Here is a 26,150-nt window from a genome sequence, read left to right on the forward strand (position 1 = left end):
GCATCGTCCTTCCTCCCAGCTGAGCTGGCGGGCGGTGAGGAGACCTGAGGGGCAGGCGCATCGTCCTTCCTCCCAGCTGAGCTGGCGGGCGGTGAGGAGACCTGAGGGGCAGGCGCATCGTCCTTCCTCCCAGCCGCGGCGACGGGCTTCCTCAGTGGTGCCCGCACGGCGGTCAGGAGACGTGGCTGACTGGACGCCGGCGCCCCGCCCGGTCGCGTGCGGAGCCCGAGGAGCGTCAGGTCTCGGCCTCTCACTCGCTACTGGACCTGGCAGTTACACAGCCCTCGATCTGCTTGCTCCCTTACAGAGCCGACACCCACCTCGCAGGGTGGTCGAGGGCTGAAGGAGAGGCTGTAAATGGTCTGCGCGCAGGTGTTCGATGAACGCCACGGAGTCCTGACGCGCACCTTCGAGAGTGGAGCCGGGGTCAACGCGTCAGCCTTCAGGCCCGGCTGCAGCTTCACCCACGCCCAAGCCTGTCGGTCGCCGCACAGCTTCTCAGGAGCCGTGCTAAGCCCTCAGCCATGCAAATCAAGTAACAGAGTCGTGATCTGCCCCAATTTGCAGAAAAAGAAACTGAGTAGATAAAATTTCCATTTTCAACCTTTCCTTCAGAACTTTTTCTTAAGCCTTTGATACAAGCAAAATAAACAAAAGGGCAAATATTAACAATAAGTTTTGGAAACTGCAGGCAAGCTAAGATTGATAGCTCATTTATGGAGTGTGCGTACACGATTTTACTGTTGAGTCTAGATACTTAGGTACATTTCTAGAGCAACCTAAAATAATTCAATATGTATTTGTGTGTGAGGCTAAATCAGAGCCTCATGATTGATGAAACCAAACATACTGTTATTTCATGGTGTTCTTGAAAGATAATCATGGTTGCCAGGCTGCTGTGCAGAAGGACTAAGGAAGGAGAGAAGCTGAGGTACACAGGTACTGTTTCCAGAGACCCCGAGCAAGTCCTGGGCGACTACGCTTGTCTTCTCACTGCAGCAGGGTGTCAGACGTCCGAGCAGTTTACCAGGTGCCAAGTGTCTTCACACACGGATGGACGTTAACATATACTACTAGACAGACAAGTCTTCATATTATTACTTTATAAATTTTTCTCCAATTTGGATGAACTGCTTTATGAAGGTTTGCAAGTAACTGGCCTGGTTCTACAAGTGACTTGCCCATCTACACAAAAGCTGTTGTTTTAAGTTAGTGGTACTTAACCTTGGCTGCACATTGTCATTTCCTGGAGAGCCATAAAAAATACTGATGGGAAAACAGATGAGGCTCAAGTGATTAGGCCCCCGCCTACCACATGGGAGGGCTCTGGTTGAATTCTCCCGTGCCTCCTAGAGAAGACAGCGAGCTGGCGCCACAGGAAGGTGCGGCAAGCTGATGCAACAAGAGACGCAAGAAGGAAAGATCATAATGAGAGACGCAGCAAAAGCAAGGGGTGGAGGTTCCCAGTGCTTCCGAAAGACGACAGCCAGACAGTGAGTTGATGCAATCGGCAGGCACAGCGAGCTGATGCAACATGGTGACGCAACAAGAGGCATAACAACGCAGGGAGTGGAGGTGGCTCAAGCAATTAGGCACCTGCCTCCCACACTGGAGGTCCCGGGTTCGGTTCCTGGTGCCTCCTAAAGAAACAAGGAAGACGACCAGACACAGCGAGTGCAAAAAAGGGGGTGGGGAGAAATAAATAAAATAGATCTTTGAAAAGCAAAACAATAAAAAACTAGAGTACATGGACTGGGGTTTTAAAAGCCACAGCTGAGCACCACCGTACGAGGGGCATCAGGCTGCCCCGCACAGCACCGAGCCTCGCCTGTGCTGGACGCTGCCCTCCTGTGTCCGTGGTGGGCAGACCTCATCATAAGCGCTTCCTTGCTCGGTTCCTGGGCCACTGAACTTTGAGCCTCTCTTTGTGGTAAGTGGGTCTAAAAATGAGCTTTGGAAGATTAAATCACGACCTTCTCAAGGTCGAGGCCTCCTAACGGCCACTGGCTACAGAACTGAGCCAGGGAAGTGGAAGGAGACGCTGCCTATTCCAATCTAACAGGCAGGAAAAGTCTTGAGCTCTTATGTAACACGGCTCTTTTCCTTGTTTGCTTGCTTTCTTTGCCCAGTCTCAGCTTCGACTCACGTGTTCCTAAGCACCCCCTTCCTCTGTGGATATCGTCACCTCTGCTCTGCCTGTCACTTATGGTGCTGTTTCAGCAGCAGGCTGGCTGTTATTAGCAGCCTGTCAAACGCTCCACGCTCGAGGAGGGGCGAGCAGTCTTTACAAACACACTGCTTTATGAGGTGCAGCTCCAGATCCAATGCTTCCGCAGTTTCAGGATAAAATGGATAGCCAGCCAGCAGCTCTGGGGCCGCCTCCTGCTTCCTCATTTACATACCGCACTGGTGTACATGAGGAAATCTATGGCGGGTGCCCAAGAGAGCGTCTATTACTGCTCATTCTGACAGTCTCATAATACAGCCATCCACACATCTTTGCTGTGACTTTTGAGATGGAGTTTTCAGTTAGGTCCTTCCTAAATAAAGCAAATTCGGGAGTGTCAGAGCTTGATGGATGTCTTATGCTTTTTCTTTAAACATACCAAACAAACTTCCAAGTGCCATAAAACATATGTGAAGCTCACGTAAGTTTGCTGCTTTTGGGTAATCAAGATCAGAACTGTCACGCTCTCCTGTCAGAAGCCAGAAGGCGCAGCTATGCGCCTCCCCTGCCGACACTTCCCTGGGCGGCTGGGTTAAATCCACGTTTGCTTTTACAGCGCTGCGGACTGCATGTGAGGTAGTTAGCTCGCCTAACTTGAACGGGCCCCCTCATTAGTCTAGGAAGAATGGAAATGTGTGGCTTGGATGGCTGGAGGTTCTTCGGAAACAACATTGAAAAGCAGAAAAGTAAAGGATGAAGCACTACGGGTGGCCCTGTGTGCTGGGGACACAGGCTTTTTCTGGGGGGACGATGACACTTTAACCAAGTTCTCTCACTCCAGGGAATGCTGTGCAATTGCTGGGGGCAGAGTCTGAACTGCGGCCACTGTCTTGTCTTGTACAGCCTGATTTGAGAGCCCACTGTCGTCTATGGGGCCAAGTTCCCTTCAGGTCTGGCATTACTGGAAGCTGGTAGATGAGGCCTTATAGCAGCATCAGCACTAAAACTAGAAACTGAAGGAAAAAATGGCTGTTGATACAGTAAAGCCAACTTTATGGATAATCCTGAAGCAGCAGAAGCTTTACTGGTCAAGAGTCCAACTCTGGTGTGAAGAAATGCTTCCTGTACAAAAACAGGTAGCTGCAGAGCAACATATATGACTTAAAGCTTCGGAAGAAATTCCCCAAGGCGGCTCAGAGCAGTGACCTACTCGTTGGTCTGTCTTCAGCTGCTTTCCTGGGTTAGCAGTTCAGCAAAACAGCTACCAGCAGCCTGCCCTACCTCATCACTAAGGCATCTACCAAAACCACTTAGGAAAACAAAACAGGCTACAAGTCCACCCCTCCCACAGAAGTGGGGGAACTTGCACAGTGGTGCGCTTCAGGCACAGCAGGAAGGAGGGGCGGCTGCCAAGGAAGGACTCAGCCATGGAGAAGCCGGCAGGGCACGCTGGCGAAGGCGGTGGTACTGGGTTTCTGCTCTCGCAAGGCTTCTCTGCTGAGAATGAGAAATGACACATTCTGAGAAACCCACATATCTGCGTGTATCCCAGGGCCAAGAGCAGAGCCCACGGGGGCGCTCGCTGTGCGCAGCCAGCCGTCTGTGGATGTGGCTCAGGACGCAGGCTGAGCCTGCACACAGGAGAGGCTCTCGTTCTGACACAGTCTTTCTCAAAGGTCTTTTGATTACAAAACAAGTAAAGGCAAGTTGCTAAATGTGAAACAAGTACTTCTGCAGACTGGTAAAAATCATCCTGCACAATGTGGAGCCCTGAATGCTGCTTTTGTTTGCATGTCATGATACTCTAATCTCAAAAAAAAAGACACAGTATTTCTGTATATATCTTATCATATACTGAGACATGATCAGGGTCCATTCACAAATTTGCCTTCGGAAATAAGCCACAAAAGCCATACTTACATTGTACTTGTAAAAAGCCTCTCTGTACCCCAGCATTAAACTTACTATAACCTTTACTGACTCTGAATTATTTAATCCCCTAGTAAATTACATCCTTATACCTGCTGTAAGTAAAGTTTTCATTGAACTCTCAACGTCTGTGATGGCTGGCACCGTCTCACTCTGTCCTGCGTGGAGCTGGGACCAATCAGCCGACTCCCAGCTCCAGCCGTGGGAGCGTGGACTGCAGGTGGGTGCCCAGGGAAGGAGGGCGGCCAATGCACTTTAACTCTTCACGGAGCGATCTCGACTAGTCGGCATCCTGGGGCTCACAGAATTTACACAAGGTTTAGTATTTCCTTATTTCGTCACCAACTAATGCTGGAACAAATACCTGCCTGAATGGAGGTGAGTTAGAGGAAGGCTCCCCACTTCAAGACAGTTGAAAATGAAGCCCAACTCGGGACCCCAGAGGGCTGCGCCGCTGAGTCAAGCTGCTCCGCGTCTGCTCAGCGGGTACACCCAGCACTGCCTGGGGCTCCGTGGCGGTGCGGGCGGGCTGGTGCTGGCACGGCATACGCCCTGCTCAGAGCGCAGAGCTCATTTTCCAAGTTGAACACCTGAGGACAGGTGCTGGGGCCAGCTCGCGCTGTGCCAGTGACCCGAGGCTCTCAGGGAACCACGTGGCTGGGTGGGCTATGGCTAACGTGAGCCCTACCTGGAGGGAGGCATCCTCCTCTCCGCCTGGTTCAGTAGGAGCCAGCTCTGGTCCCTTCTGCAGAAATAGGGCCCAGATTCTCTCCGCTGGACAGGCGGCTGTACGAAGTGCTGGCAGGTGGAGCATGAGGTAGGAGTGGGAGCAGATGCCTGGGTCCCCACCCGGCTCTTTGAAGACGATCCAAAAGGCAATCAGACGTTTCCTCCCTAAAACTCACACAGATCCAGACCACTTGCAGATTCTAGAGTGTGGTGGGTTTGGGGAGGCTGTCTAGGGGAGAGGGCACCCTGCCTCTTCAACATGTGGGTCCTGAGCAACTGGCCAACAAACTGCTCCTTGCACTCCTGCCAGTCGGCCATCTTCAGAGGCTATGATGTCAAAACTCCTTTCCCGCCACCTCTCCACAAGTACTTGTTGCAGAAAAAAAGATTTTACATTCTCCCAACAATCGTAATTTGTCTTGCAAGAGAACAGCTGCTTCTCGGGGCTTTATCAGCAAACCTGATGCATCTACAAGTCCATTAAATTCTTCTGATCAAGCACAGCTAATGTTTTGATAAAAACGGTTGGGTATACCTAACTAATGAGTACTGTTTCAAGTTTTGGCTATTCTTGAATTAAAACTTTCACATGAATTTTAGAACCAGCTTTAAAATAGCCTGGTAAGTCCTGTTGAGATTTTTAAAAAAATGACGGCCTTGAATTCGATGTAGTACTTAGTTTCCTCATTTAGGACCATATTCCTTTCCCATTAAGTTTTCTTTTATGTTCTTCATTCAAGTTCCGTCTTCTCCAATGAGACTTTCTCTCACTTCCCAGCATCTACCCCGTTCCCGCTTTTGCTCGCACGGGCTAGGACCAAGAGCACCGCTGAAGGGAAGGAGCAGAGGTGCGGGTTTGGTCTCTGACAAGGATGTTTTTAACATTCTATGGTGACGTCTGCATGAAGCAACCTTTAACACGTTAAGGAGTTTCTAGTTTGGTAAGTTATTTTTGTTTTGAATGAAAAATAGGGCTGTGATTTTAAATGAGGCCTAATCCAATTAAGGACAATTTATCCTTACAATTTTCACTGTTCAATATTCGGTTATAGTTTAAGATTCAGTACTACTTGCAACATACAAACAAAAGAATTTCCCCTGAGGAAATCATAATTACAGAGAAACAGAGACATTGTTTCTCATCTTGGCACCAGGAAGCTCAGAGCCAAATTGAATGAGCAGAGCGACTCTGGCACCTTCCCTCTCAAAACTCCAACCGCCACGTATTCTAGTTTCTATCATCCTAGATGTGTTATTCTGATATTATGATTTTATCACAGGGATTTCCTGTCAATTGTCACAGGTCTTTAATGAAGTGTAAGTTAAGACCTTAAAAAAGAGATCTGGCTACACTGGGATTTGAAACGAAGCCTGAGAAGAAGGTGCCGGAGGAGAGAACTGCTGGGCTTTCGAGAACAGGCCACTGGTCTCAGGAGCCTCAGACCCACCTGGGGTGAGTGAGCCTGGGGCGATGCGGCCCCGGGTCAGTCGGCGTCCAGGTGAGACGCTGGGGTTTGTGCGTCCACAGGAACCTGGTCCAGGGGAGATCCAGTGGTTGAAGGAAGCTTGCTGGTACTTAACTGTTACGCTTAATTATCTGTTTGCTTAAGTAGCCATTGGTAATTACATATTAATTTCATACAATGAAGAGAAACTCAGGAGCCATTAACATTTTCATTAGTAGGCTATTAATAAAAGTTTGCTGAATGTACAATCCCTGCCATTTCAAATTTTTGAGAGGTTTCAAGGAAAAATGATTATACTGATCTTCTATTTGAGTGATCAAAGTAAACAAAACCACCTTTCCCAAAAGAAATGTAAACAGGATCCATAATTTACGATTTTACTCTTTCCATTGTCAGGACTTTAACTGGAATTTAAATGAAAATCTTACTTTCTCCTTTTAGGACTCTAAAATTAATAACAATTATAAAAATTAATTTTAAGAAATGGTTTATTAAAATAGGTTACAACATATTCCCATATTGTTCTCCAGGGCTCACAACCACCCCCTCACAAAAACAGACAGAATCTTTTTTTAGTAAAAGAAGTTACATTTATATATACCTTAGGACAATTTGGGAAATGTGTTATATGACACAAACTACAAAGATTTTGCTAATATGCAAACTGACAGTCCTTTACCATTTGGCACATCCAATCTGCCAAAATGGTGTTTAGTGTGGTCATTTTCCTAAGAAAACTCGTTTTGGGGATGGATAACGTACTTGTGCCCTTGACAAGGAAGTCCGGTGCAGCACCGCCACGGCCAGGACAGAAGTCTCGTTCCTGGGCATTGCTCTCGGGCTGAAAGCCACGGGGCACGCGAGATCCTGCCCTTGGTGAGATCAGTCGAAGGTGATGGAAGGAGCACTGGGCTGACACACGTGCTCATCGTACAAGTCTTCTGGGAGTTCCTCCTCCTCTCCATCAGGAAAGTATGTAGGGAAAGGGAGATTTTTACAGGAGTCCTTATGTGCAGGCAGGTTAGAATCTCTGATCTGAGGAGACAGAAAAAATCTTATAAGTGCTACTAAGAAAACTGATTACTTAAATGTGAGCTATTTCACTTGTTATTCATGATCAAAGAATATCTATTTCTACATTTTCTAATATGAATAACACAATTGTTACATATATTCAGTAAAAGGAACTCAGTCAATGTATTCTTTTTATTCCAATAAGTTTAACCCAGTGGCAGAAAAACTATCCCCTGACATTAATCTCATGAGAATAAAATACTCATTATTACTTTATCATAGCTTAATAGTTAATATAATTATTAATATGGCTTATTAGTATCTAGAACTGACCAGTATGATACATCATATTCTAAAACTGCTACTCAAACATCAATTAATCCAAATTCTTGATTGTTCAAATATAACGATCTGACATAAACTATATACCTAAAAGGTATTTTCTACTTTTTAAATCTTATTATCTAATCATATTATTTATCTTTATTATTGTATTTTCTTTTTATAGATTTTTCAAAGTGAGGTTGAAAAATAAAATGTACCTGGCATATCTGTTTATCTTAATTTTAACAGCACAACACCAAAACCATCAAATTTTATTAAGGAATTAGCTTGGTTAAGTAAATAGAATTCTTACTGAGAAGCTAAGGACTGAATAAAGAATAACAACAACAATAATAAATCTTTGTCTTTATAACAGTTCTGCTAACTATGTTCTAAAAAATATACTATTTCTGCAAATTCATATACCAAGGCATTTTGTACAGATATTGATATGAATCAAAATGTTGGGTTTTATTTTTGGAAAACATTATTGGGTTCTTCAAAGCTTCTGACTCATTCTATAGTCTTTATTCATAGAAAAAAAATTACATGTAATTATACACACAGAGTAAAATAAGTCATAATCATTTTGGCAATAGGAAAATGAATAACTTGGTTGAAGTAAGTACACAGCTGCTAGGAACAGTTCAGTACAGAAAAATAGATCTATTTTAATCTTTCTTATTAAAACTGTTCCAAGGAATTATTGCTAAGTTACCTGGAAGAAAATGAACTTGTTTAAAATTTTTTTTTCCAATTCACTAGTCTTGGGTTGAACTAAAACTAAATTTAGGGTTAAAAATAAAATCCAACTGTGTCAATGATAGCATGGTCTATAGGAACTCTGTACTTTATGCATGATTTTTCTGTAAATATACAACTTCTCTAAGAAAAACAAAACAAATCCCCCCAAACCCCAAGCAAATAAACAGTAAAACCAGCAATAACGAAACTATGCTAATTTGATAAATATAAAACTTTAATCATAAAGGAACTAGAGAGTAATTCTCAGTTACTTTTATACTTCACAGCTATATTACAGTTGAACATTTCAGACGGCAGAAGCACTGGTTCTATTTCTGAAATGTAAATGCTAAGGCCCTATTTTCACTGATTTGAAGCGTCATCTAAATCTCTTTTGTCTTGGCAGCTCTAACAGTGAAAGCCAAACATCTGCAGCCCATCTTTAACACATGAGCAAGACTCTAAGGTAGGTGCTTCTTTTCCTTTAATTTTACCCCTGGTTTTATTATTATTATTTCTCTACCTTCACCAAGGCACCTTTAATCATCTACCTCGTTTTGTGTATGTGATTTAAATATATTGACAAACCAGTTCAAATATTTTGAGGAAAGAAGGGAGAGGGGACAGACAAAAATAGGTGAATCTGAAAAGAAACAAACTATAAATGAAAACACAGGAATGAGCACACATGAATAGTATTTAATAATATACAGTACAGTACGCTATAAACAGTTCTTTAGGCTCTCAGGGCATCTGTCTAGTAAATCCAAACAACAACACAGGAGAAAGAGTATGCTAGTTACACCGGCTGGCCACCCTCAGACCACCCCCACTAACTTTAGCCCTGCACTCTGCGAGGACAGAAGCTGAGCAACACAGCGCTGGTGCCCTCCCCGCTTTACTGTCAGCAAGCTCGGGCACATGTACCCGTGAAGTACAAACACATCTCAGACGTCAAGCCACGGCGAGACACAGAATGAGCGTGATGGCTTCTAGCGAGCAATGGGGCTAAAAAGGATGGGACAGGACGGGGCTCCCACGGCGAGGCTCGCAGGTGAGCCGGGGAAGGGCGCTGTCTCATGACGGGCAACGCACTTGGGGAGGCTGGCGGGCAGGACAAGAGAAACCCGGGAGTGTCCTCTAACCAAGCGTCCACTTCACCAGAAGTTGCGTGTGTTTAATTTAAGGCTGTTTCATCTAATCCTTCATCTTTATTTAAATAGAATCTAATATGATTCTGATGGCGGTAAGGCACTAAGTTGTCCCCAAACCTGAGGACACTCCCATGGTCAAAGCCTGGAATTTGTTTCCACTTTCTACTGCTTTATATTTATAAATACATTACATTGCACAACACCTTATGGAGTAAACACACATCTTGCTATTTTCTATCACTTTACTAAATTCTAAACTCAGTTCTCAGCCACAGTCTGCTAGATTCAAAGATCATATAAAAAGAACTGGGAATAAAGACATTTCTAGAATCTGACTTGCAAATAAAAATAAAAGTTTTAATGCTATAAAGTTGTTTTTATGTTAATAAACTATTACTTTTTAGGAAACAAAATATAAACTTTGCAAAGAACAGGCAGTCATTCAATCCAAATAACATCTTTCTTTGGACATTTATTTTAATAAAGCTTTCCCTATAAGAAGATGCTAAAAATAAAGTCCACTCCAGGCCTGGCTATGAGATCATAATCAACAAGAGTGACAAAGTTATCCTTTTCTTCTATTTCTTTCTAGAAGCTGAGCAGGAGCTAAAGCATATCTCAAGTGATGTGCCTTCCGGGGAAAACAGTTTTTCTTTAAGGACATTGAGAATGAGCCAGTCATAAAGTGAAGTGCTCCAGAAAAGGGAATTTGAATAATGAAAACTCTTAATTACTGTAATATTTATTTTTTTAAAATTGAATCTTATGCAATGAATGGACCTTTTAAGAAATGAGAATAAAAATTACTCAGTGTTAAAAATCTGAGGTTTAAATTTCAACATTTTGTTGCTGCTGCAAGATAATATGTAATATGCAAGATAATGAGGATTATTATTTCCAGGAATAGCTGATACTACTACTACAGATTTGTTTTCAGAATGGAAAATATTCCAAAACATTCAAATTCATTAAGTGAGAGAATTTGTATTGAGTTGGCTTAAATCCTGGCAGAATATTTTGTATTTTCTTTGATAGAAAAAAAGTTCCTGAGAGCTTAAGGGTTTTTACTTCAAATCTATCCTTTACAACATACAACATGTTTGTTCCCTTCTTTTACTTTATACTTTTGAATTTTTCTAAAACAAGTGTCTTTTTTAAGGAAAACACTTAAGAGGTAGAGTAAGCGTAGTGCAGCCATATCACGGTGAATAGGGCCCTGAAGTGCCAACTTTTAACGATCTTTCTTGGAGATACTCAGTTAATTTCCCCTAACATGTCTTTAGTTCCCATGTCAAAGCACCTCTTTCAGAAAAGCTAGAAAGTCCTTCTGCAGAGCCACAGAGATAGGCTGCTATTCTGCAAGTGCTGCCCCTTTCTACCCCTGAAGACCCTGCTGACTGGCTCTGCGCTCTCAGGGGCTCAGCTCCAAGACACAGGTGGGATTATCCTGCAACGTTTTCACTCCAGCGCTGCCAAAAAGCAGAAAAGTGCAGGAGATTGTAGAAGAGCAGCCACTTAGTTTCAAGTCACACATATGAGACTGAAGGAGAATTTATGCTACTACCCACATATTTGAATAAAGGAAAACTCGAATTATACATACCTTTACTAAACAATTTTTATGTCCAGGTACAGAGCCATTTACATAGATTATATTGTGCTTCGTGTTTATTCTCCACACCTAAAGCATGAAATGAAATCAAATGTAAAGAGTTAAAAATTTGAAAATGTACTTATTTTAAAATTAACAAACAATATCTATTGCTAAAAGCTGAGGATATAAGCAGCCTGGAAAGTAATTATCATATCGGCACTTCAAAATGTTGAATGAGATTAAAAAAATTCAAACCCTATGGATGACTTGTACATAAGACTATAACAGATATGTTTAAGGAAGTGGTAGACAACTCTCATTTTAAATACAAATGCAAGTGAAACCATCAAGATTACTTGGATAGCTCAATGAACTCTGTTGCTACTTCTAAAAATAACAAGTAGAAATCCAATTTTACTTTTTTCTAGTTAAAACTTGTTTCCTGCAACTAGAAACTGGGCAAGCCATAACCTTGCTGGGCCTAATTTCTAAAATATATGGGCTGAGCAGATGGCCCCAAACAGTTCTTCATATGGAGAAAAAACTTAAAACCAACAAAGGACGAAGAATAATCAGTCAAGAAGTGGTATTGAGAAAACAAAATGTCATGGGGAAAATTAAGTTTGAGTCTCAGCTACTATCTACATAAGGCTAAAAAGTTAAATACTGTAGGAAATGAAATCACACACAAAAGAAAATACAAATATCTCTAGTAAGTATAAAAGTAATAGAAGGGGGAAATCTTAGAATTAATCATACAACTTTATCTAGGATAAAAAAGGAATGAAAGGATGTGTGGACGTTATGAGGAACAGCCTATGGTGCTGGCACTAAGAGAGAGTAATTTTTTCTTTGTATCTCAGAGCTCTGAAACACCTTTACATACATACACTAGTCGTTTGTTTTTATAAAAGCATCTATTATAGCACAGCTTGCTTTTGACACTTAAATATTACATATATTCTTCGAGACAGTCGAGAATAAACTTTAACTCCCCCTTTAAAATGCATGGTTATTTTACAAATGGGATGAAACCATATCTTGGCAATGCTACTCTGCCTCCCCCCTGCTGACTGCCGCCTCCTCTTCCTCCTACAGTTTCTTGCACCCCCCCCCCCCACGTATTTGTCACGTAGGCTGGGATGGCCTGGTATGTAACCCTCCACTTTTCTCTGTGAACATACAGATGTCATGAATTTTTGTTCATTCTTTTATGGAAAGAGAGTATCACACATAAAGCTTTATATTTTCCAGTTCAAATGGTAGACCACTTTCTTATTTTTTTAAATGACTACACATTCCATGCTTTGGGCATTAAATAAAAACGTATACTATGACTATTATTACCAAACCACCAGTGCACACAAGATTCACACATTGCAGGTCCTATAGGACAATCACAGACACCATTCCCTGCCCATAACTGTAGATCCTGTAGGACAATCACACAGACACATCCTCCCCGTAAGTGTAAAGCTTATTAGAACAGTCACAGACATGCATGAAATACACAGTCTGGTGCCTGAGCACCTGAGCATTAATTTTACTGCTCCTAGAGCCAGTCACTTCAGAAACTTACCTTCAGGCCAAATGCTGTCCTATCTCTGTTTCCCATTTGTCCAGGCATTTTAGTTCCAGGCCAGACTCTGGCAACATCCTAAATGAGAAAACTAAAATTAGCACTCACACGTACTCTCAAGTTCAAACAGCACTGATGAAACCAAAATGCAAATTAAAAATAGGCATTATTAAAATGTTGTTTTTTAAAATCATTTCCCCATGCTGCTAGGCTCCAGTAAAGAACTAAATATGGATTTAGTTATATTTACCATAGAGATTTTCTTTTCCAAATGATATAAGACAGATAAATATAGACTAAGAAACAGATTTAGGAAAAGAACTCAGTTAACAAAAGTATAGTAACTAAAGTAATGCTCTTTGAGAAGTAAAAAAGAAAAATAAAGGACATATGTAAGTCGTAACACCATTCAAAGAAAGAAAACGCCTGCCTGGTCTGTTTCCAGGAATCCTCAGTACTGACCAACTTGATGGACTCCACCCCCACTCCTGCCTGTCGTGTCACTTTCCTTGACCGGAATGATCAAAGGGCAGAGTTAGTTATTAGAATAGCGAGTTTGTTTGTCCAGTCCTGGTTGTCTCTGACTCACGAAACTCAAACAGCTTCATAAAACCTCTGATTTTGGCTCCGATAAAGGATAATCGTTCATCTAAAGAAGCAAATCTGAATTACATCTAAAATAGGAAGGCTTCCCTTATCAGATAAGTAATTTGCAACTACTCTCTCCCCTTCTGTAAGCTGCCTCTCCACTTTCTTGTTGGTATCATTTGCAAAACTAATGCTTAAAATTTTGATCATGTCGTGATTTATCTGTATTTTCTTTCTTGCCTGTATTTCTGGTGTCATATTTAAACCTAACTCCTGTGTTTTCTTTAAAGAAAACACAGAACTTTAGCTCTTAAGTTTATGTCTATGATGTACCTAGTCTTTTATAACTTTTAATTTTTACCTAACTTGTAATAGTACAACACAAAGAACCTTCATACTCTTGACCCAAATTCACCATTGTTTTTATTTTGCCCCATTTGCTTTCCCACTTGTTCTCTCTTTATATGTACATCTTCCCCATAACCATCGAAAATTAGGTGGCAGACATGATGCCCCTTTACCTGTAAGTATTCCAGTGTGTATTTCCTAAAAGCGAAGATATCCTCTCATGTAACTTACTATTATCTAACCCACAGTCCACATTTTCATTTCGTCAACTGCCCTAATAAAGTTCTTTACAGCTATTTTTCCCACATCCAGGCTCCATTGCACACACAATGCTATCAGTTGTCAAGTCTCTTTGGTCTTTTTAAATAACTGGAACGATTCCTTAGCTTTCCCTGTTCTTTTATGACCTTGGCATTTTTGAAGGGCACAAGCCGATTATTTTATAAACTACTACTCACTTTGGGCTTGTCTGATGTTCTCCATGATTAGATTCAGGTGATACGTTTCTGGCAGGACCACCATCACAGAAGTGATGTTGTGTTCTTTTCTGGAAATCTTATCAGGAGGCATGTTACATTGGTTTGCCCAGTTACTGGTAATGTATGAATAACTTTGATCACTTAGTTAAGGATGTGCTTGCTAGCTTAATCCACTATAAAGTTGTAATTTTTACCTTTTTTATTAATAGGTAATTTGTTTGGGACTACATAAATATCTAATTCCCAACAAGCTTTCACCCACTTGTTTTAGCATCCATTGATGATTCCTGGCTGAATCAATTATTGTGAGACTGCCAAATACTAATATTCTAACTCTATCATTTTAACTGTATTCACCATCTGGCATTATATGGTAAGACCTTTCCATTCCTCCCATTTATGGATGTTATCTATTAATTATATCATGAAGTCACGCATCCTAAGTTTTTAAACTATCAATTTTATTGATATGTTTGGATGGTTTAATAAAGCCATCCAAAGAGTACAATCAGTGGTATCTGGTATAATCACATAGTTGTGCATTCATCACTTCAAGCATTATTCGAGCATTTTCATTTCAATAATAATAATAAACAACAAAAAACAGACAAAATTCTTCACTTCTCAATCTCTCTATGCTTTCCCTGCTGTACACAGCTGCTATTTCTGGCTATTTGTGGGATAGCCTCCTCCTCAGTAGGGGCCAGCCCTGGCGGAAGGTAGACGCGTAACCTGGAGCCAGTGGTCAAGGGAAGGGCTGGTACAGGCGCAAGTCCTCAGCCCGCCCAGGCCCACTACGAGGCGGCCGGTACGGATGCCACGTCCTCGGGCCGTTGGTATGCGGTGCTCCAAAGCCCGCCCAGTCATCTAGGCTACACCCACTGTTCCCGCCAAAAGGCAACACCCGGACGGCTCCCCCACTCCCCCTTCCCCCTCCTCTTCCCGCCTCCCCTCGCTGTGACGCCATTCCCGCCCCTTCCCGTACCCCCCCTCCTGGCAGTTCCGTGTTGCTCCTTACCAATGCTCATCGAAAGTCTCCCCAGCACGCCTTATACGGCATCCCAGCAAGAACCCTGCCCGCCCCTCCGCCACAGCCCTATATAATCTCTGTACATTCCCCAATAAACGGCTCTGTTACAGCTCCACAAGGGTGTCTCGTCTCCTTCGTCCCCGCCGCCCTCCACACCTTGCACGCCTCGCCGGAGACTCGGCCAAGTCTCCCGCCTCGCCCTCGCCTCCGGGAAGAGTCGCCTGGCCCAAGGGACAGGGCCAGGCTACGAAGACCGCTGCCGCAACTGCTATTCCTGCATAATTATTTATTAAGCAGTTTTGTAGAGATATATTCACATTCCACACAATCTGTCAAAAGTGTATAATCAATGGCTAGTAAAATCACAGTGTTGTGCATTCATCACCACAAAATATTATAGAACAATTTCATTACTCCAAAAAAACTTCCACACCTCTTAGCAGTCCTTCCTCCACCCTACATAATCCACTAATCTAATTTCCTCTTTATAAATTGATTTATATTTACATTTTATATAAATAGAGTAATACAGTACAAGATGGAGTACTTTGTGGCTGGTTTCTTTCACTTAGCATAATATTTTTTACTTGTCTGATACTAACATCTTGTGGTATTAACATACATTTGTTCAGTTACAAAGAAAAACAGACATATATGCAATTTTGCCCATATTCATATTTCGCATGTGGTTTTACTCTGCTAATAGTCACACGTTACATTTTTAAGCATTCCTTATAGAATACACGTGACCTTGGACTTCAACTTTAAACCACTTTCACATACTTGTAATAGCACTGCTAGTCACCAACGTTATGGTGGGCTTTCACACCTTTCTGTTTATTTCCAAAGGTTAAGACACATCCTTTTCACCAATCCTGTACAAGTTAGTCCTTAGCTTTGCTTTTTCTAGCCTCATTCTATTTTCTGACAATCCATATTCAAGTTATTAAATCAACTTGAGATTACATAATTTATTTAGTTCATAGTAGCTCCATGATACAATATTTGTCCTTTTGTATCTCAACACAATGTCCTCAGGTTCATCCCTGTTGTCATATGCTTCATGGCTTCATTTCTTCTTACAGCTGCATAATATCCCATCGTGTGAACAGACCACAGTTGGTTTATCCATTCACTGGTGGACGGACCCTTGGGTTGTCTCCAGCTTTTGGCAGTCTGAATAACGCCACTATGAACATGGGTGTGCAGATGTCCTTTCGTGTCACTGCTCTCAGTTCTTCTGGGTATGTACCCAGGAGTGGTGCTGCAGGGTCATGTGGCAAGTCTATATTCAGCTTCTTTAGGAGCTACCACACAGTCCTCCACAGTGGCTGCACCACAGTGAGTGTTCCTCTCTCTCCACATCTTCTCCAACACTTGTAGTTCTCTTTTTACCATTCTAATAGGTGTGAAATGGTATCTCATTGATTTGCATTTCCCTAATCCCTAGTGAAGTTGAACATTTTTTTCATGTCCCCCCCCACCCCCCCGCCCATTCATACTTCTTCTTCGGACCTATGTCTATTCAAGTCTTTTGACCATTTTTTAATTGGGTCATTGTTGAGTTGCAGCATCTCTTTATAGATGATATATATTAAATCCTTATCGAGGATATGTGATTTCCAAATATTTTCTCCCACTGAGTTGGCTGTTTTTCATTCTTTTAACAAAGTCCTGGGAGGTGCAAAAGTGTTTAATTTGGATGAGGTCCCAATCTATTTTTTCTTTTGTTTGCTCACGATTTGGGCGTAAGGTCCAAGAAACCACCACCTACTACCAGGTCTTGAAGATGTTCCCCTACATTTTCTTCCAGTTGTTTTATGGTCCTGGCTTTTGTGTTTAGGTCTTTGATCCACTTTGAGTTGAGTCTTGTATAAGGAGTGAGATAGGGGTCCTCGCTGTCACTCTTTCGGTTATGGATATCCAGTTGTCCCGGCACCATTTGTTGAAGAGACTGTTTTGTCCTGTTAACATGGACTTGGTAGGTTTGTAGAACACCAGTTGACCCTATAGGTAAGGGTTTATTTCTGGACTCTCAATTCTATTCCACTGATCGATGTGTGTATCTTTATGCCAGTACTGTGCTATTTTGTTTTTTCCATTTTGATATATCAATTTTGATACATAATAAAGCATAAATCCATGCAAAATGTACAATCAATGATATCAGTATAATCACTTAGTTGTACACTAATCACTTCAAACATTTTTAGAGCATTTTCATTATGCTAGTAATAGTAATACTAAAAAAGAAAAGCCAACAAACCAAACATACAAAATTCATCACTTCTCAATCTCTCTATGCTTCCCACCATACACAGCTGCTATTGTTTCCTTCTCTCTAGTTCATCTGTATTTATAGTTTGTAAAAAGTCTTATTTATGCAGTATCACTCATATTAGTATTTTACATGAGGCTTCACTATGTTACACAGTCCCATGTTACATTTTTTATCTTTCCTTCTAGTAATATACATGTCCTTAGCCTCCCTTTGAACCACTGTCATACCCAAATAATAGCGCTGCTGGTCACAAACACCACAATGTGCCCTCACCATTTCCATTCCTTTCCAGAGATTTACAAACAACCTTTTAACCAGTTCTGCACAGACCGGCCATCAGTTTTCCATTCTCTACCCTCATTCTAGTTTCTGGTGACCATGCTGTTTTGATCAGTGTAGCTTTGTAATATGCTTCAAGGTCAGGCAGTGAAATTCCTCCCATGTTGAACTTCTTTTTTAGAATGCTTTTGGCTGTTTGGGTGCCCTTTCCCATTTTGATTGGTATTGTACTGAATCTTTAAATCAGTTTGGGTAGGTCTGACATCTTCACAATATTTAGTCTTCCAATCCACGAACACAGAAGTTCTTTCCATTTGTTTAGGGCTCACTGATTTCATCTGGCAGTGTTTTGCAGTTTTTTGCATTTAGGTCCTGTACTTCTTCGGTTAAACTGATTCCTAGGTATCAGAGTCTTTTTGTTGCTATTGTAAATAGAGTTTTTTTCCTGATTTCCACCTCCCATTGTTCAATACCAGTGTGTGCGTTCCAATTTTATTCCACAAATTCTCTTACTATCTTATTTATTTTTGACAGTGGAAGCCAGTTCTACCACCCCCTTGTTGTTTGCACTTGCTGTGTCTGTCTTCCTTGTTTCTTTAGAAAGCACCTGGAGCCGCACCTGGGCTCACTGTTTGAGCCACCTCTGCTCCCTGCTTTGCTGGGTCTCTCATTATGTTTTTCCTCCCTGTTATCTCGCGTTACATCACCTTGCTGCATCAGCTTGCAGTCTTCTTTAGCAGGTACTGGGAACCTCTGCTCCCTGCTTTGCTGGGTCTCTCGTTACGTTCTTCTTGTGTCCCCTGTGTCAGCTCGCCACGCCTGCACGTCGCACCAGCTCGCTGTCTTCTTTAGGAGGCCCGGGATCCCCAACAGTGACTTCCATATGGCAGGTGGGAGCCCAGGCACCTGAGGCACATCTGCTTCCCTCCTGCGTTGTTTCGATATGCCGATCATCTTTTAGGTACTTCCTTACTGTCCTGCACAAGACACTTCAGGCTCTTCTTGTATTCTTCCTGCCCTATGCCCGGAATCAGCCATTTCTCCCCACAGCCCGAGTTTCTTTCAGTGGGGAAGGACACCGAGAAACCAGGACCTGGGCTATGGGATGCTCACTGCTGCTGAAACGTGTTAGATCCTCGGTCCTTTCAGCAGACAGAGCTGAGACATAAACACACAGAGTAAGCTCACACTGATACCTAAAACCTGACCGCTGTGCAGTTCATTTTAACTGTCCTTTCACATTGTAACTCCCTTCTCCTTTAGCATGATGCGTGAGCTCACTACATTTACCTACCTGCTCAAGCCTGGAACTCACAGAAAACTGTTACTCTACCGCTGGAAAAAGAAAACCAACTAGAATTCATCATTTGCTCAGAGTACATGTTAAATTTAGACTGAGGATATATAACCAAAATACTGTCACAAGTTACTGGAGGTAGTTTTCCCCTCCTTTTCAGCATGATCATGTTATTCATTTGAATTGAGTTACGTTCATTTTTTCCTAATTATATTTTATTTGGATTTTTCTCCTCACTCTTGTGCTTACTTTATTTTGAATATGCAAAACTTTAACATGGTTCCAAAAGTAAAAAAAAAAGTATAACCAAAAAGATATGTTCAGGGAGTCTCACGCGGCCACCCCTAGGCCCTGCCCTACCAGTCCCACTCAAGGTAACCACTCTCAGTTTCTGGTTTAGCCTTCTAGGGCTTCCTTTTGCAAAAACCAGCAGGTATCTCTGTATTGTCTTCTCTCTTCGAATCACCCTGTTTCACAGTACTCTACTGGGTAGACATGCCACAGTTTACTTATCAACTTCTAGGTATGGACATTTATTGCTTACAATTGTTATTCATGTTGCAATAAATAATCATGTGTAAATGTACTGCTGGGAGAACATCTTCAGCATAAATTGCTAGCAGGAGGACTGCTGTGTCAAAGGTATTGCCACATTTCCCCATAAGGGTTGCACCACTTTTTAACAGCACCAGCAACATATAAGAATGCTTCTCCATGATATTCTTGCTAAAAGAGTGACCTTGAATCACTGACACGCCAAAGGAGATGACTCCCCCAGCCTCTTTATGCTCTGTCTCTGGGGAGTAGAACCCAATCAGCAACGGAAGGGGTTGCTCCATTTCCTGTGCTCTTACTGTTTCTCTCTGCACGTCCTTTCTATCCCTTCTCTCTTACACCATGGTACTGTCCTTACCAGTCTTTCCCACTGTCTCCTGGGGCATGAACAAATACATGAAGGGACCAGCAGGGTCAGACGAAGGACACCCGAATCCCTTATTTCTGCAGCCAGCCGCAAGAGTGTAGGCTGGGAGGAGGAGGAGGGAGGGGAAAGCAGGAGGAAAGCACATTCCGGCCTTCCAAGTAAGGAAGTGGTCACGACAGCTGACTCCAGCCGGGCTCCTGCTGGAAGGAGCACGTAAGTTAAGACCAAACACGTCCACAAGCACCCACCTGGGGTGAGACTGGCCGCAAGGACACTGCGCGTGCACACCTAGGTTATACTTACACCAGTTGAGATAGCTCCAGGTCTCCTGTGGGTTTTCGTTTGACCATGAGTAGCAGGCTGGCCTTTAAATCCCCATCTCTTCATGACGCCTTGAAAACCTTTACCTATACTGGGACAAAACAAACATTAGCATTTACTTAACAAACACAGCATGAAATATTCCCAGTTGTACACGTTCTTGTTCTTGACAGGACCTCAGGGTTTAAACAAAGCTCCTTATTTAGATAACTAGAGAAGATAAGCAAGACTGCAGTGACCATTCCTTTATCTCTGTCCTGGTTGGCACCACTTACTAGAGTCTCATTCTAATAGAAAAGGTAATTGGAGATTGAGGGACGGGGCGAGCTAGGCACAGGGAGTTTAGCACCACAATCCTGAAGACAGCACAGTAAACGTGGCCACGTTCTAGACATTCCCAAGTACTCGCGACAGATGGAGCCTCGCTCCCTGCGCCCGCCCCTGGGTAAGCCCGTCCCCTCAGCTTAGGCCGGGTCTACCCCGAGCTTAGGCGACAGAGAGACTGGTGGCTCCCACCGTGCCGCTCTGTGCCTGCCAGGCCCTGCAGGAGGCCGCCTGGGAAGCACGCAGCCAGAGGACCTGAGCTGCCCAGAGCCGCCCAGGGGGCTCGGCTGTGGGTCCTCGCCCTGCCGCACCCTGAGAAGACGACAGACTGGCCAGCACCCTGAGACGCTGAGCTGCACTGCGAGGCAAGGAGAGCACGCTGCTTTAAGCCATCGCGTTTCAGAGGAGTGTGCCAGACAGCAATAAATACCTGACACCACGGAGCACCTAAATAAAGCAATAATGCCCCAAATACCAAACAAGGTTCACTTTAGGAGCTACCAGATGGGTCTCGGTCTCAAGGTCTGAATAGGAAGTCAGCAGAGAAATTAAATGAGAGAGCAACAATTTCTTAAAATCAAACCTCTCAATTTTTAAATGAAACCACTTTATTTTAAAATTCTGTTAACTAGAAAAACATCCTGAGATGCAGGTAGAAAGTAAATACTAAGGTTCAAAAGTTATTAAAGTTTGTCTGCGGATGTCAAATGTATCACTGCAAATGATACAACAAAGGGCCAGAGGAGCTGTGGGACTGTGCCCGCCATGTTTATAGACTCTTAAGATGAACTTCTTTTAATTGTTCACCAGATAATATGTCCACATACTTTTAATGCAGTAATTCTTACTCACAACTGAGCCAGCTATTATTAGACAGGGCATAGTTCTGGCCATTTAAAAAAGGACTCAAAGCAGAAGATTAAGAAAATCATCTTATTTCCCCAAGGACTTTACTATACATTTAACAAAGAATTCTCAGGCAGCAATAAATTAAAGTAAGCCCACATGAATAAGACAGCTTGCTTTAGGTAAAAAATATAATACAGAAAGTATAAATTACATACATGCAGAACATAACAGCCAAAAATTATCAAATCACGTCAAAAGTTATTTCTGTATGATACTTTAAATGTAGCTCACATCACTCTTTTCCCACATTAATCAATCAACTGAATGGTGTATATCTGATTTTTTCCTTCTTTTGGCTTCAAAAACTCCAAATAATGTTTGTTCCCTGATCAAAGCACTATAAAAGAAATTTAACATATTAAAGAAAAAACCCACGATGTAATTCTGTAAAGCAGGGTTTCTTAATAAGGAGTCCATGAGTTTGAATTTAAATAAAAAAAAAAAAAGAAAGCATTATTTTTGTGGGAACTATTGGTGTGGGTGTGATGTATTTATTAAATAATACACAGTATAGTGTGGACTTAGGAAGGGGTCTGTGGTTTTCACCTAACTGACAAAGGAGTCTGTGGAACAAAAAAGATTAAGAACCCTTGCTATAAAGAGATTAACATCTGATAATCAAATATATTATTGAAATTTTGCTTCAGAGATTTGACAAATATTTCCCATTATCACTGAATTTTAGAATATACTCGAAAAATAAAAAAGCTTGGCAATTTAAAAATAAAGAAATGTCTGAAGAGTCATAGGAACCTATGATATTGTTTGACAAATAATTCTTTAAAGAATTACGGGAAGGCATCAATAATGCTAATCTGAAATGAACATCCTATTTCAAAAATATCACATCCTAATGTTGGCCATTCTTGGTAGGAAGTTTACCAGTACCCTCTGAGCTCTCAAACTGATTCAGTTCTTATTTAAAATGAGAGAGAACAAGTGTATGCACCAATAAAAACACATGCCAGGTAAATTACAGAAGATAATTTAGCTCATTTTAAGAGTAAATGATTATAAGATGAAAGTGGTATCCTGAAAGTGCTAATTATCTGTCGACTAATTACAGACTGTTTTTCAATCTAGTTCTAGAACACATCATGTTGTTACACTGTGCACAAGGGGAACCTAGGGAACCTATTCAATAAATAACCTTTCAACAAAAGGATAAGATGCAAACGACATGACAAATTGTTGGCTTAACTCCGATCTCAAGAATAGAGAGGCCCTGTGGGCCCACGGGTGGAACAGGTGTCTATTCTGCTTCTCTGGGTTGTCACCAAACTTGAGGACAAAGATAAAAGCAAGAAATGAGCAAATCTACACTTAGCACACTTAGGCACATTTCAAATAGGTTTTCACAGTCTGCAGAAAGTAAAACCTCATTTTATTAAAAATGATATGTAACCCATAAAGCTCATGCCTAATCTCCAGCATCCCCTTTCCACGTGAGAATCTTGCAGAGGGAATGTGTAGTTTAGTATATCCCACTGAATTATAAAATTTCTAGGGACTGCCATGAGAATTTCATTCCCTTGTCATATTGTGGCAAATGCCGAAACAAATGGCTACCAGCAGACACCTGGTTTTCACATGAAATCCATCATCTTGTGGGAAAACGCCTTTCACTGCACAATTCTGGAGGCTTTTGCATCTGAAGACAAAACCCACGTGGGTGTGGTGTGAGGTGGCCGTGTCCACAGCCGTGGTCTCCAGCACCCCCAGACCCCAGGCCCCTGGCCACAGGCTTCTCCCCTTTCTCCGCTTCTGCTGCTCTCCCTTCTCATCACCATTCTCTGCAATCCTCCTCTCTCACTGCTCTTTGGAACTCACTCTGGGGTTCATTCCCTAATTCCAATACAAAGGCCTTTTATTCATAGGACTTTTTATTTTGGAAACTATAAAACATATTCAAAACCAGAGATGAGAACAATGAATCCTGGGCACGCACCGTCGCAGGTCAAGTAAGTACTGACCAGGCCTCTCTTCTCTCATCTACCCCCACACCTTCCAGAGGACTACTTTGATGCACACTCCAGATATTGCATCACTTTATCCATAAATATTTTAGCATGAATCTCTAAAAGATAAGGGTTCCGTCTATGAACAAAACCACAATGCCATTATTACAATGTTTAAAAAAAAAAACCAAAATTCCTAACTCCTAAATATCAAATACCCAGTCAGTGCTCAAGTTTCTATGGCCTCTTTTAAAACAGACTCAAGTTCTCTCCAAGGCTGCCCTCACCCCACGCCCCCTTTCCTTGCTCCCCCCTTTCCCCTTGCTGCTTCACAAAAGGCCTCAGCATCCTGCCTTTGACCTTCTCGATATGGTTTAAACCAGGGCTTAGCGAACTCCGACCTACGCTGGCCCCTGTGTTTGTAAATGAAGTTTTCCTGGACACAGCCCAGGACATCCCTTTACACGCAGTCTGCGAATGCTCTGCAGCGCTGGTAAAGGAGCCGCTCAGAGCGCCGCGGCCCGAGCCCTCATCCACGACCCCTGGAGCTACTGCGGTTAGGCTGGCGCTCCAGACCCTGCACTCCTGCCGCCACCCCGGCCCTCAGAGGGGCTGGCCACAGCCACCCGAAAGCGCCTCACCCGTTCAGCCAGGTTTTCTTTCTGTTTTAAGCATTTATCTGTAGTTTCTAATTCCACCTTGTACAAGCATTTTATATAACAGGAATAGTAATCCTTTATTAGACATTTGTTGTAATAATAAACTGGCAAAATATTTAATAAACAGAATAAAAAAATTCACTTTTCTGTCAAAAAAAGAAGAGAAAGTCCTTTTCATCTTCCTACTAAAGAAAGAATGTTTTACTTTCCAAATATTTGGTATCTCTCACCAGGTAATGAAATCCAGAAAAATATATGCCTTTCATACACTAAGATAATTACATTTACTTAACAAGTGCCTGTCCAGTGAAATCAACGTTTTCAATGTCCATAATAAAGATGTACATTCATAATCCAATAAACTAAGAAAATGTTGTAGTCCATTATTATCATATGAGATAAATCAAAGGCAAATTAACTGAAATGAGGGGGGGAAATCACCCATTTTTGGAAACAGGCAGTTTATCACCACTGAAGGAAGTTTAAAATAGACAAGTTGGGGCTCTGACCATTTAATAAAGAACAATAAAAACCTTTCAAAAGAAGGTCACAGTCCAGAACTGTCCTACTGTTTTGGATGGAAAATGCTTCCACAGTGGCTTTTGGTAATACATTCAATTAGTTTCTGAAACAAAAACCAGTTGCCTCTTCAAGCTATTCTCAAGGTCACTAGAGTGAAATTTCTAAGATGAAAATCTTACCACACGGGCCTCTCCCTGCTTTAAAAAACAAACCAACAGTTCCGGGCAGGGCTGCTGGGGAACAACGGCCGCCCCACGAGGGCCGCCCACGAGAGCGCCTGCTTTCACCTGGGGAGAAACGTGCAGCCAATTTTAAGGCGCTCCGAGAACGAACGTCAGTTTACTATTCCAGGTGCGCTACTGGACAGCAACGACCCTGGGGCTGAGCTTACACAGGACAGAGGCGAAGAACACCGCTTCTCCACCAGCTGTGCGCATCGCCAAGTTACAAGGTTACTGCCAAGAGTGGAACTTGGGCTGAAGAAATGGGGAGTGTGGGTAGAGCCAAGGCGTCTTTAGGAGCCCAAGGAACCGAAGCAGCCAGCGTGGCATCAGCGCACTGCCAGACACGGCTGTCCCAGCGCTGAGCAATCCGGTGGGCAGGACCAGGTGACCGGCCACTGCTGCCCGCACAGCCTGTCATCGGACAGGCAGCAAGTCACAGCGGAGCATGGTTTTCATGCTGTGGTGGAACAGAACCTGTTACTAGGGTTTGCACTCCAGCTACTGCTGTGCCGGGCTCAGGATGTGCATGAGTGTATGCTGAAAAAGTTTTAAAGAGCCCAGACACTTCCCTTTGGGTGAGAACTGTTCAAACCTGTCAGGGACTGCTGTGACATCGGTTGGCGTTTACTTGCCAGATGGAGCAGAAATTAAACAAAAAGGATTTTTCTACAGTTACAGGTGTTATGTCTGGTCTGTCATCTTTCTCCCAGGTGTTGGGGGCCTCCACCCTCTGCTGTCAGGTGCAGAGAGCACACGAAAGGCGTTTCCACAGCAGGCACCGCTGTCCTCCCCACTGCTCAGTGACACTGCTGGGTGAGAGGCAGCGCTCACGCCTGCTCCGTGTCCCCCTCAGCCGCTGTCCTCTCCTGTTGGTGACACTGCTGGGTGAGAGGCAGCGCTCACACCTGCTCCGTGTCCTTCTTCTATGTGTGTCCCTATCTCTATGGCTTACCGAAACATGACTAGATCCACCCAACACGGAGAAATAGCTTCAACAGAGAGTGTCAGTGTGTGAGTTCAGTCTCAAGAGAAACTCATACTAAGACTGTACCATTTGCATTAAACTAGAGCCCTAAGTAAAACCAAGAAGGTAGATTAAACAAAAATTTAATATGACAGAAGAATTCAGAAAGCTTTCTGAATGAACTGCTAAAACAGAGACTTAATGTGGACCTGTCTGGGGTCAACCTGTTTAATTTCAGAATGAAGGCATGTTACTACTGTATAAATAATGTACAGAAGCAGCATGGAGATGATCTGGTGTTAAACAACGGCGTGAGGCTGCACTATTCAAATACAGGTTTGGACC

The 26,150-nt window shown here is 42.7% G+C and overlaps 1 protein-coding gene and 1 long non-coding RNA gene across 2 annotated transcripts in view; one reads left to right on the forward strand and one right to left on the reverse strand.

The window, feature by feature from the left end:
• Positions 1 to 6,119: 6,119 nt before the first annotated feature.
• LOC131277062 (uncharacterized) lies at positions 6,120 to 9,451 on the forward strand. Its single transcript, XR_009184250.2, has 3 exons — positions 6,120 to 6,278; positions 8,780 to 8,839; positions 9,237 to 9,451. It is a non-coding gene; the product is annotated as an uncharacterized lncRNA (long non-coding RNA).
• The window catches only part of MRPL3 (mitochondrial ribosomal protein L3), a 44,486-nt gene continuing 25,097 nt past the window's right edge, over positions 6,762 to 26,150 (reverse strand). The window contains exons 7-10 of the mRNA XM_004464739.4: positions 20,228 to 20,336; positions 12,701 to 12,778; positions 11,131 to 11,208; positions 6,762 to 7,326 (exon numbers count right to left, since the gene is read on the reverse strand). Coding sequence (XP_004464796.1) covers positions 7,174 to 7,326; positions 11,131 to 11,208; positions 12,701 to 12,778; positions 20,228 to 20,336 — 418 coding nt within the window. The 3' untranslated portion in view covers positions 6,762 to 7,173. The remainder of the gene's footprint in view (positions 7,327 to 11,130; positions 11,209 to 12,700; positions 12,779 to 20,227; positions 20,337 to 26,150) is intronic.

The sequence above is a fragment of the Dasypus novemcinctus genome, chromosome 31, assembly GCF_030445035.2.
Source record: "Dasypus novemcinctus isolate mDasNov1 chromosome 31, mDasNov1.1.hap2, whole genome shotgun sequence".
In the NCBI taxonomy this organism is placed as follows: Eukaryota; Metazoa; Chordata; class Mammalia; order Cingulata; family Dasypodidae; genus Dasypus; species Dasypus novemcinctus.